At 45.2% G+C, this 12,688-nt stretch overlaps 1 protein-coding gene across 2 annotated transcripts in view; it reads right to left on the bottom strand.

The window, feature by feature from the left end:
* The window catches only part of SMC1A (structural maintenance of chromosomes 1A), a 57,228-nt gene extending 47,809 nt beyond the window's left edge, over positions 1–9,419 (bottom strand). For both annotated transcript variants that reach the window (XM_036919068.2, XM_036919069.2), the window contains exons 1-9: positions 9,280–9,419; positions 4,978–5,166; positions 4,754–4,866; positions 3,565–3,768; positions 3,237–3,475; positions 2,329–2,587; positions 2,097–2,237; positions 1,205–1,287; positions 843–1,050 (exon numbers count right to left, since the gene is read on the bottom strand). In XM_036919068.2, coding sequence (XP_036774963.1) covers positions 843–1,050; positions 1,205–1,287; positions 2,097–2,237; positions 2,329–2,587; positions 3,237–3,475; positions 3,565–3,768; positions 4,754–4,866; positions 4,978–5,166; positions 9,280–9,388 — 1,545 coding nt within the window. In that variant the 5' untranslated portion in view covers positions 9,389–9,419. The remainder of the gene's footprint in view (positions 1–842; positions 1,051–1,204; positions 1,288–2,096; positions 2,238–2,328; positions 2,588–3,236; positions 3,476–3,564; positions 3,769–4,753; positions 4,867–4,977; positions 5,167–9,279) is intronic.
* Between the last annotated feature and the right edge of the window lie 3,269 nt (positions 9,420–12,688).

Consider the following 12,688-nt stretch of genomic DNA (forward strand, 5'->3'; position numbering starts at 1 on the left):
GAGGAACATAGCCCCCATGCTATGAAGGAAAAACCTACTCTGGCCTCAAAGCAACAACTTCAGGCAGTCATGTCTCAATCCAAAATCATCTTTTTAAACCTCACTTTTACCATATCAGGACCACTGCTACCCCAGGCACTATGCCACATACCTCATATACATTAGCTCAAATTCTCACATGCATCCAGCAAAACAAATCTTTTTTCCAGCTCACTTCTCCACACCCCTCAAACAAATCATGGTTCCCTAACAACTATCAGACAAATGGCAAGATCTTCAAGGGCAGGGACTGAGCCTAATTCATCTTTATAAACTCCTCAGCAGTATCTAGACAAGAAATCATGAAATATTTGTAGAACCAAATTAAGTTGAACCCAGGAGTGGGATTATAGCAAGAGGGATAATATTCAGGGAACCTGGAAACTCAGGATTTGGTTCAAGAGGCCAAGAGATCTGATAAAACCTAGGATATCCCTACATGTAAACAGGCCAGTTGGTACATGCCAGGGGAGCTCATATCAAAGCTTGCACAGAGTTACTTCCTGGGAGGCTAATCCATGGCCCCTCCCCCTTCCAAAGGGCTCTCTAGTTTCCCCACCTCCCACAGAGGAGTGGGAATAGCAAGACAAAACACTCAGGAAGGTACAACTGGTGTGATGAAAGGAACATGAGGCTAAGAGTCACAACAAGTTGGGTCTGAATTGCAGTCCTTTCACTTATAAGATGTGCGGTTTGGGGCAAGTCATTTAACTTGCAAACTTCACAGGGCTGCTGAGAAAATTATCTGACAGTGAGTGGTGAAGAGTAAGTGCTCAAGAAATGAGTCCCCTCTCCACTCTTACCACAGACCCAGGATACAGGCGCTTTATGCTTTCCATAATCTCTGCCTTTCGCTGTTGACGACTGCTTTCCTGGCGATCAATGCGGGCATCCCCGAGCTGCTCCATCACCTGGTTCAGCTCTTTATTGATCTCATCAATTCGCCGCTTGGCCATCTCCACCTCCTCTGTCAGCTCACCTTCTAGCTTCTTCTGCTCCTCTAGGGACTGCCTACAAAGCGAGGAAACACAGGGATTACCCTGGTTGGTTAGGAAATGTTCCTGGCTAACAGGGATTCCAGGGTTCCCACCCAGGGAGGGGCAGGACAGGGAGGGTTCACAAGAACAGGCCTGGAAGCAGAAGGGAAGATTGCAGAGCCACATACTTGCTAGTCATGATGTATTCCTCCAGTTTCTCAATCCGCTTCTGATTCTCTTCAATCTCCCGCAGCTTTTGCTTGATCTTGGCCTGGAAGAGAAACAAATACACCTTACCACCAGGGACTGAGCAAGTTAACTCCAAGACCATGGGGCCTTGGCTTACACCCACTATGTGCCCACTCACCCAAGAGCCTAACAGTCCAGGACAATCTGTCACTAATGCAGGAGGCCTATTAAAAAGCAGACACACAGATGGTGTTCAGTGTGACTCTAACTGATGGGGCCTCCCAGGGACCTATGAGATGCTGACACAGAGTTCTCCCCAGCCTGAGCTAAACTTCCTCACCAATCAGTGAGGCTCAAACCGAGGCAAAGCTTAGCTTTCTGGGCCTTTCTACACCTGTTTTCTCATCTGTAAAATGCAGGCAACCTCCACTTCATAGAATACATATTAAGTGCTTAATAGAGGGTAGCTATTAATATTAATGCCTACCACCTTGTTTTAAATACTTAGAAGAAGTGCTTAGCAGAATGCCTGGAACACTGTGGATTCCTTGGGCACTATAACAACTTTCTCTTATTGTTATTGTTTTACTATTATTGCTATTAGGCAGTAAGTGAAGTACACATGGTAAGAGTGTGAGCTTTAGAGCTAGACTGCTCAGGTTCATATCCTTGCGCCACTTAGTGATGTGACCTTAGGCAAATTATTTTACTTCTGTGTTTTAGATTCCTCATTTGGAAAATGAAGGATTAAATGAGTAAATACATGTAAAGTACAGTGCCTAGCACACAGTTGACTGCTCACCAGGTGTTAGGTATATGTCATTACTGTTAAGACTATCATTACTTCCTTTTCTCTGGGCCATCTTCCCTAATCTTATAACACATGCCCACCTCTGTCTCTACTTTCTTCCGCTCTTCCAGATCCAGCCGGTCCTGGTCAGCTTTCTGGTCTCTATTGAACTTCTCCAGCTCCTGAGCCAGGGTAGCTGCTCTCTTGCTGGCTTCTTCTTTCAACCGGTGGTATTTCTTCACCTGTTAGAGATAGGGAAGGTGGTCAGGGATGACCAAGCCAGTCCATTCAGCCCAGTGTTTTCCCCACCCCCTCAATTCTGCCAGAACTTACCTGATTCTCCTCCAGAGTCAAGTCTCTGCCTTGACTCTGACTCTCCTCTTCCATCCGTTCCTCAAACTCCTGCCGGGCTTTCTCCACCGACAGCATCTCCTTTTCCAACTCATCCATATCACCTTTACGCTTCTTATAATGCTTCTGAGCATTCTGTAGAGACTTCTTGGCTGCTTCCAGCTTCTTGATTTTGTGGGAGGTATTCTCCTTGGCTTTGATGTATTGAGGCCGCTTCTGGTTCAGTTCTGAGTCCTTCTCCCTTATGGCAGAGGGAAGGGGGAAAACCAGTTAGCACCATGGGAGAAGGGAGGGTTCCCAGGCTTTTTCCTCAGAAAAATGGGGACCTGAGCCCTGCCAGCCAGCCTCAGGGAACTGCCTAAAAGAATAAGGGCTGATATCCCACAGATCCTCAGCCAAGGGGCAATCTGACTACTCCCTGGAATGGGTGGCTTCAGCCACTCCTAAGGTAAAGCTACCACCCCGGCTCAACTATAGCCAAGCCAGACCCCTCAGTAACAACTCCCAAGAACACCCTGTGTTCACTTAGTTGTCTCTCATCCTATCTAACCCTTTCATATTCCTGTCCTTTAAATGTCTTGCTCCAATTTTCCTCTTCTAGGAAAGCACTCCCAGACACTCCGGTAGATGGGCCTCCCATCACTACCTCTTGCTTGGCAAGGCCACCACCCTTTCAAGTCCTCACTCTTCCAAATATGTAACTACCCAAAGTCTGCATAGTTAAATACTCTAGTTGTCTAAAATGCATGTCAAGAAATGTGCCTGGTTCTGGCCAAAGCAAATCAAGGGAAAGAGAGAAAACAAGTATGGGCAATGGACTGCCTCTAGGCTCAGAGGATCCCTAGGAAGCAGTACAATCTTTTGGTTTCCCGCCCAGGCCTGCCTCTTACTTGATCTCCTTCTCAATCTGCTGCTGCTCCCGCATCATTTTGCCCAGTTCCTTCTTCTTCTCCTTCAGCTCATCTTCTACCTTGTCCATACGCTTCTTGTCCTTCTCGATCTCCTTGTTCTTAGAGGCCAGTTCCTTATTGAGCTTCTCAATTTCCACTTCATTATGATAAAGCTTAAAGAGCTGCAGCTGAACCTGAGCTCGCACTACCTCGTCCTTCAGGCGCTGGTAGCGGTCAGCCTGTGCAAATAGGGACATAGATGCAGGGGTGCATCAGTAAGGCACTGCCCCCATCCTGGCCCCTCAGAACCCAAAGATAGCCCACCTACCTCTTCTTTTTCCTGTTTGGCCTCTTTGCGCTCAGCTGCGATGTTTTTTTTACGATGATAATTAAACTGTGTATCCTCTTCAGCCTTTACCATTTCCTTCTTTCGCTTGTCATACTCCTGGGCCAGCTCCCCAGAGCGACTGATCTCTTCAAATAGAGCTGTCCTCTCTTTAGGGTTCTTCATGGCAATAGATTCCACAGCACCCTAGTAAAGGTCAAAACACTCTCCCCACTTAGATGCTAGCCAGCTCTGTTCCCCCTACCCACTCCCACTCAATCATTCAGAAAAAGTTCACTGACTCTCCCACTGCATGCCACATTTCACATTGGGCTTTGAGGACACAATCCTTGCCTTTTGAGGTGCATGGGGAGCAGAAGAGATGGAAGCAAAGACAACACCATGTGTTACATGCAGTGACAGAAGCAGCACAGAAGGAGGACTAAACGAAGCGTGGGGGCAGGAGACTGGCAGGGTGCCTATTTGGAAGGCTTCCCAAAGGTGACAACTAAACTGAGTTGGAAGATAGGGAAGAACTAACCAAGAAAGTAAGAGAGAAGAGGTTATCCCATGGAGAGGAAAATTAATATGCAAAGGCCTGCAGGCCAAAGAAAGCAGGTGAATTTGAGGAGCTGTAGATGGTTTAATTAGGCTGCAGCAAGGCTGGAGGGGAAGAATATTGGTAAATGAGGCTAGTGAGGTGGGCAAGAACCAAAGAATGATGTGTCCTGAATGACAGGAGCTTGGATTTCATGCTAAGGCAATGGTTCTCAAACTTTTAGTGTGCATTATAATGCCTGGAGAACTTGGTAAAACACCAATTGCTGGGCCCCACCCCATAGCTCTGCATCTCTAGGTCTGGGATTGGGTCTGAGAATGTGCTTTTCTAATATATCTGTCCCCAATTGTGCTGATTTGGAGACTGCAAAGAACTACCATTACAAGGCAACGCGAAGTCACTGAAATGTTTTAAGGAGAGAAAGGGAAGAAACAGATTTGTGCGCTCATAAGATGAAGCTGGCCTAGGAGATGAACTGGAAAGTGCCAGACTGGAGGCAGGAAGCCCAGTGAGGAAGCTGTTTCATTAGTTCACGGGAGAGATGATGTAGCCAGAGATGGAGAAGGCCCAGTGGGGATGGAACAAGAGCTGGCAAAAAGCAGATAGCCAATAATTGTTTTAAAAAATGCCCACCTGGAAAACGAGGAAGTTACGAGCTTTGATGAGAATGCCCAACTTCTCTAATTCCTCACTGTACTCATGTAGCTGGACCACTTTGTTGTTGATCTTGTACTCAGAGGAACCCCCTATGAGACAGTGCATGAGTCAGCCAAGGATCAGGCTTCCCTCCTACCTCAGCCAACTAGTCCAGCCACCTCCCAGGACCCAAGGAGAGCCTTCTGACCAGCCTCACCCACCAACAATGACACGGGCAAAGGTGCGGTCCTCAGCACCCTCCTCAGAGTAGACCATGCTGACAAAGGCCCGGTTGGCAGCTGGCTTGCCCACAGGAGCTCCATGGATCAGGTCCCTCAGGGTCTTTACCCGCAGGTTGCTGGTTTTCTCACCCAACACAAAGCTGATGGCATCCATGAGATTTGACTTACCTAAGGGAGGAGGGGACAACACAGAAGAGGGAAATCAGGAATAAGGGGAAAAGAAAAAGAATAAAGGGGAAATTGAGAGGAATAGGAATGTTCCCTAAGCTCTCAGTACTCAGTCCCTGTAAAGACTGAGCCCAACCAAAGCCCTGGGTCAAAGGCTTAGAAAAACAGTCCCTTTGCCATTATTACTTAGAGCAGTCAAAGACTAGAACTCCATCTAAGGAAATGGTACAGTCACAAAATGGATTGTTCTACAACCTTCAGTGACATGGGGAAATGTCCACAACAGGAGAAACAAAGCAAGATATAAAACTCCATATAGTTTGATCTCAACCAAGTTTAAAAAACAAAACAAAACAGGGCTGAGGAAAGGGGGAAATGGGGAGTTGTTTACTGGGTACAGAGTTTCAGCTTTGCAAGATGAAAAAGTTCAGATCAGTTGTGCAACAATGTAAGTACACTTAACACTACTGAACTATACACCTAAAAATGGTTAAGATGGTAAATTTCATGTTGTGTATTTTACCATAATTTTGTAAAAGGTATATTCCTTTTATGATACAATATAAAGCACACAGCATCATCAATGAAGTATCTTGCCAAAAACATTTAACCTGAATCTAAACAAGCCTTTAGACCTACCTTCCAGTATACAGGAAATACGGGAGTTAGAGGAACATGGTAAATGACACCATGAGGAAACCTTAAAACAAACACAGAATGTGGAATATTCTACAAGACAACTGACTGGTCTTTTCAGAAAGTCAATGTGCAATTAGAAAGACCGGGAGAATATTCGAGAGCACAAGAGATTATTGAGACATAAGCAAAGGCAGTGTGTGAACTTTGATTGGATCCCATAGTTAAAAAAAAAAAGTCAAAAAGACATTTTGGGGAGCCATTAGGGAAGCTTGAATATAAACTGGATAATTGATGGCATGAAGAAATTAGTTTTCTTAGGTGTGATAATGGTATATTGGTAATACAGGAGAATGATGATTTTAAGACATGAATGCTAAATCCCTTAAGGGTGAAATGCCATTAAGTCTGCAACTTACTTTCAAATGATTAAGCAAAACACACATATATGTTTGAAAATTTCATAATAAAAATTTGGGGAGAGGGAAAGGCATAGGGAAAAATACATGAAAATGAAAATAATGTAACAGTGGTTGCTTCCAGGAGGGAAAGTAGGTAACAAGTCGGAAGGGAGGGTGTCTTCTTTTTACTGTACATCCTTTTGGATTTAAAAAAATTTTATACCATGTACATGTATTGCTATTCAAATAAATAAAGAGTTTTTACAGCAAAAGTTGTTATCTTTTCAGTAGTGGAGTCACAGCTCTAACTTTCCTCATTTTAGGCTCAAAAAAAAGAATATTTTTAAAATTTAGACTGGGGTTGGGGCTAGAAAAGTTTATCTACAAGTTCTAGCTCAATATTCTCCCCAAACATGTTATATAACCTTGAACTGAGGACCTGATTTCCAACACCTTTCTACCCAGCTATAAAACTGGCAACCCATGCCGTGTCCTTCCACAGAGGCCATACAAAACAGTGATTAAGACTTGGGTTCTAGTCCAATAGCTCAGGTTCTAATCTTAGTTTCACTACTTCTTAGCTGACTTTCCATTCCTTTCACCTGGAAAATGTGAAAAACCATGACTCATAGGTAAAGCATCTAAAGCAATGTTTGGCACATAGTTCTCTGTTAGAGTGGCAGGCGCACAGGTTTTGAAGTATAACAGGCATAGGTTCTAACCCTGGCTCTAAGAATCAGTTAGTATGCAAGTGATCACAACCCTTTGTGCTTCAGTCTTCTCAGCTATAAAATAAAGGTAATAGTTTCTCCCTCCTAGGGTTGAGAATTTAAATGTAAAGAGTCCCAATAAATAAAGTACTTGACACACAGCAGATGCTCAATAAATGACAGTCCTTTCAAATCACAAATCTGAACTCAGCTCTGTCTCCATCATCTCAGTAGCAACTAGCACATCATGCAGATCAGGAGTCAGCCTTTCCGGCACCATTTCCAACCTTTGTGCTTCTCCCATGATCTTCAGGGATGGTAAGAACACCTCACAAAACATCTTGCCATCATTCAATATTGTAAACATTTTTATAACATGTATTATGAGCTGAACACTGATAAAATGTTTTAAGTAATGTCTTCTTTGGGCCACTCGTAGCATAGACAAGTGATGAAGATACAAAAATATATACCATGAATACAAGTAAATAAACATTAATGCGTACCAAGTATCTACTATATGCCAGAAAGGAAGAGCAATTCCCTAAGGGGAATCAAGAATGGCTTGTGGACACAGACACTGAAGAATGGGGGTTGGGGGGAAAAGAGTGAAACCAAGGGCCTTTTTGGAACAGCTAGGTATACAAATCTACCCATGCTGAGGGGACTGAATGCAAAAATGTGTACCATGGCTCTTTCCACGGGGACCACCATACCAAAATCCCAAGAAACTGGAGAACACCAAGCATTAGTCCTCTAGGTCAGTGGTTCTAAAAGGATGTGGGGGATGGAGATTTTGCCCCCCCCCCCAACCCACCAGGGGACATTTGGTAATGTTTGATGGAGGCATTTTTCATTGTCACACTTGGGGGGCAGGAGTGCTGTCCTCTAGCAAGTAGAAGCCAAGGATGCCACTAGTCACCCTGTAATGTACAGGATGGAAACCACAGCAAAGAATTATCCTGCAGGAAATGTCAGTAGTGCCACTGTTCAGAAACCCCACTCTACAAAGAAAGCCAAACCCAGGTAAGACTCCAGGGAAGGTCCTCCCTCAGTTTGAGCTGCTTCAGCAAGGGCAGCCCCTCAGGCTAGGAAATGATTTAGCTTGAACACCTCTGGGGTGGAGGATTCCCATCAGCCTGCTTGTGGAGGTAGATGGGAGGAATCCATGGTCTATAAAGGTGGATTGGTCTATCTTCATTTAGAGATGTAGAATTAAAAGACGAAATAGAGACTTTTTCTGACCAACTTTTTTTCTTTCAACTTTTTTTCTTCCAGTTTTACTGAGATATAACTGGCATAAAGCATTGTATTAATTTCACACATACAAGATAATGGTTCCATATTTGTAAATATTGAGAAATAATTGCCACAGTTTAGTTAACATCCATCAACTCACATAAACAGTTACATTTTTTTCTTATGATGAGAACTTTTAAGACCAATTCTAAGCACTTTCAAATATACATTACGGTACTGTTAACTACGGACCACTCCTAAAGGCGCCCAAAGACTCAAGTCACTCTATCACAGCAACCTAATTTCCTGCATAGCACTTGGCACAGCTAAAAAATGAAATCATTTTCTCCTTTATTATCGTCTTTCCCCTCTGGAATGGAAGTTCCCTGAAAACATGGCTTATTCTATTTCTCCGCTATTGCCCTAGCGCCTTGAGTAACTCCTTATGAAACAGTAAACATTCAACAAATTTGACAAGCGAATGAGTTCTGTCTCTTAACGGTTTCAGTATTAGCAAAGGGGTGCGTTCTAGGAATCCCCACCTCTGAGATGAGGGTGGGGAGTCAAGACCCCAAACTGAAGCAGCAAGAGCTGGGACTGAAATTCAAAAGTGCCGCCTCCACAAAAGAGTAAAGAAAGGAAGAATTGGAGCGTACCAATGCTAGACGGGAGGGGGAGTTGTCTGAGGCAGAAGTGTACCGTTTGGGACCGGAGCCACGGAAGGGCTACGAGCGGTCCCACATCTTCCGGAGGGTTCAAACAAGGCGGGGAAGCCGGAAGGAACCACCTGGTCTGGCGGGGTACCTGAGCTGCCAGTGGCCGGCAGCTGGCTCGGAAAGCGCCACTTTTGGCGGGAGGGGACAGTGGGCGGGGTAACCTACAGTTGGGCCAGTACCACTGCAGCCCCAGCGGAGTCTCCCAAACAGCGGGCAACTGACACCGGGGAAGAGGTTCAACTCAGGGCACCCAAACGGGGAGAGCAAGTTCCCGCCGAGCGCCCTCAGGAGGACATGGAACCTGTTAGGTTTCGCGACATTTCAGGTTGCACGGGCTGGGCTGTACTACTCTGCTCCCGGATAGGGGATCCAGGCTGGGACGGGTGCAGGGCCGCAGCGGGTTTATCTCACCAGAGCCATTGGGTCCAATGATGGCAGTGAATCTCTGAAACGGTCCGATAATCTGTCGACCCTTGTACGACTTAAAGTTCTCGATCTCAATCAGTTTCAGGAAACCCATGACGGCAGCGGCACCGGCAGTGGTACGAAAGGCCGCGCCGTCCGCCCGGGAACTGGGACAGCCCGCGCGGGAAATACCGCAGTGCAGGCCGGGCGGGCAGCAAAAGTCGCGAGAATAAGTTCAGGCCGAACGGAACTTCCTGCTTCCGGCGCGAGCGGGAACCATGGGTGGGGCCCTCCGGCAGGCGAGAAGGTTTTGTTGATCCGTTGCCAGGGCGCGAGTGTTTGAGGAGAGTTCGGATTGTGCTGCCCAGTTCTTTTGTTGCGTGTCAACAGAAACAGCTGCCCTAGCCCACCGAGTCGGAGAGGAGGCGGTTCCTGGAGGATCCTGCAGCTTTGGGATCCGAGGAAGCAGGCGGGACCGGAACCCAAGCTGGCTGAGACGAATCAGAAGGCACCGTAGGGTTATGCCCTAGGGCAAGAGGAAGGTGGGAGGTCGGCTGTGACTTTAGCGTAGGCGGCCGGAAGGCTCATACAGGAACGGTGTCAGGAATTTGAAGGACCCCGGGGAGCCGAGGGCTGTACGGGCAGGAGGGGCCAGCGGGAGGATTCAGTATTAGGTGAGCTCAGACCTTGCTGAGGGTGGAGTGGGGTAGAGATATAGGTGGGATGGGGTGGGGGTGGGGGAGGAAGGTAGGGTGTGAATGGAGATGAGGCTATTCTGGAGCGACAGGAATGCAGGCTAAGGAAAGCTATGGCCAGTAGTACTGCCCCTATTCCCTGCCTACCTCCGGTTCCTCCACGCAGAGTTCAGAGACTACCGCGATAGCCCAAGAATAGTCTTGGACCTGAGCCAATCCGGGAGCTTCAAAATTGGGGCTCCTTGCTGAGAAAGGAATTTTGTGTGAATCTGAGAGTCAGCGTCCCTAAGCCAGTGCTCTCCACCTCTGCCCTTCTTCCCTTCTGCGCACTTTCTCCCTCTCTCTTTTCTTGCCTCAATCCCTATCCCATTCCTTGACATCCCACTGCCCCATCCCTTGCTTCCCCCTTTCCTGTTCTCTCTCTGCTTACCGTCCTCCACCCCATCAACCTCCCTGTTGCCCTTCTTCCTTTCTCCTCCTCTGCCCTCTAACTCTGCCCTCTCCGTCCCTTTCCCCTTCCTGTTTCCCATCCTTTCTATCCCTCTCCTCCATTCCCTCATTCCCCTATCAACCCTATACCTGCTAATACTAAGGCCATGGCCTCAGCAGTCCAAGAAACTTAAAATGTTTGTGGAATCTTTCCCTTCAGTGACCTTTCATTGTGGTGACAGATGGAATGAGTAGGCTGGGTTTGGTGTTATACTTAGACGTGGAAAGGGTTTGGTGGTTGTCATAGCCATTACTGTAGCTATTTTTAAAATGTTGTCTGGAGGATGGGAAGAGTCTTAAAGTCTCAGGACAAGTCCAGGAAAGTGAGAAAGCCTGGTTGATGGAATCTAGTAGAGGATCCATAAATGAATTCAGCTGGGAGAAACAGTCACAATCAGGCTGAGGGAATAAAATGACTAAAGGACAGCAATCTCATACAGTTGACAGGAGCTATATTACTCCATTTAAAAAGATGAGATGGGGCTTAGAGGAAAAAAGTCAAACTGGATCCTCACCACTCACACCATATACAAAGTGCAATTTCAAATAAATTAGAAACTTAAAAAGGCAAAACTTTAGAAATTTTAGAAGAATACATAAGGGAGTATCTTTACAACCTCAGGATTTCTTAAATAATGAAGGTTTCTAAGCATAAAGAAGAAGATTGGTAAATGTGACTATATTCAAATTCATCTAAATTGTAACATAAAAAAGTGAAAACATGAATAAGCGCACACAAGATGCTTCTAATATATTGATACTGTTCTATTTTCTGGGTTCTGCAGAGGGTTCACAGGTGTTCACTTTGTTGTATTGCTTCCTAACATAAGTGTGTGTTAACCATGTTCCTTGTATGTGTCAATTGTTACCATAAAATTGTCACAAAGTAATAGTCAAGTAAAAAGGCAAACCACAGATGGGAGATATTTGCCACATGTAAACTAAAAAATAACTAGTGTGTGAAATACAGAAGTAACTCCTAAACTTAATAAGAAAAGGAGGAACAACATAATTTTTAAATAAATGAACACAGGACATGAATGGGCACTTTACAAAAGAGTAATCAAAAATGGTCAAAACACACATGAAAAGATGTGCAACCTCATCAGCAATAAGGAAAATTGCAATTAAAACTGATAATTACAATTTTATACCCACAAATTGGCAAAAACTAAAAAAATCTGTAATACTAAACTTCTGGTGAGGACGTGGAGTGACTGGAGTTTTTATACACCACAGTGAAAGTGTTAATTGGCACAGTCAGCTCCTTGAAAAACAACTTAGCATTATCTTGTGAAGTTAAATACACTTAGCCCTATGAGCCAGCCCTTCCACTCCTAGGTATAAGCCAGAAAAACATTCCTGCCTGCATATATATCTCTTTTAAAAATATGCAGGTTCTTCCTCCCTCTTTTTCTCTTGTAATTAAAAAAAATAAGGTGGCTTGTTTGTGCTTCAGAATCCTAGTCTCTTGAACCCACTTCAGTATGGCTTTCATCCCCACACACCAAAAATGTGCTTGTCAAGGTCATCTGCAACCCTCATGTTACTAAGTCAGCCGGTTCTCAGTCCCCATCTTAACGCATCATCAGTTGCTCACTCCTCCCAAAAGCAGTTTCTTCACTTGGCTTCTCTGAGCCCACACTCCTCCTCTGCCAAAGACTACTCCACCTTAGCCTCCAGTGCTAGCCCAGCCTCTCCCCGGCTACCCTGGGGGCATTCTTATCCATCTATACTCACTCCCTCATAGCTTTAGATGCCTTTGTATTGGTCAGGATAGGCTAAATTATGCTGAAATTACAAAGAACCCCCAAATCTCTGCAGCTTAGGAAAACTTATTTCTCATTCATGATTCTTGTCGTGGGTTGGCTACATCTCTGCTCTATGTCATCATTCCAGGACAGAGGCTGAAGGAGCAGCCCTTACGTGGGACATTGTCATAATAGCTCTTAGTTCTGCTTGGGAATGGCATGTGTCAGCTCTTGCATAGCAGAGGGCAAAGCAAATTACGTGGCTAATCTTGAGGGCAATGAGATAAGGATTATACTACAGAAGGTATAATCCTGTAGAGAGAAGCAGCATATCTTTTTGAATAATAAAATTTGCCATATCACCTGTGTGCTATCAAAGGATATCTAATAGGCCTCTCAAACTCAACACTTCCAAAACTCATCTGATCCTTCCTCCACCCCATACTGTTCTCCCCACAGAAACTGTTTAGTTGATAGCAA

This window comes from Manis pentadactyla, chromosome X (assembly GCF_030020395.1).
Source record: "Manis pentadactyla isolate mManPen7 chromosome X, mManPen7.hap1, whole genome shotgun sequence".
NCBI lineage: Eukaryota > Metazoa > Chordata > Mammalia > Pholidota > Manidae > Manis > Manis pentadactyla.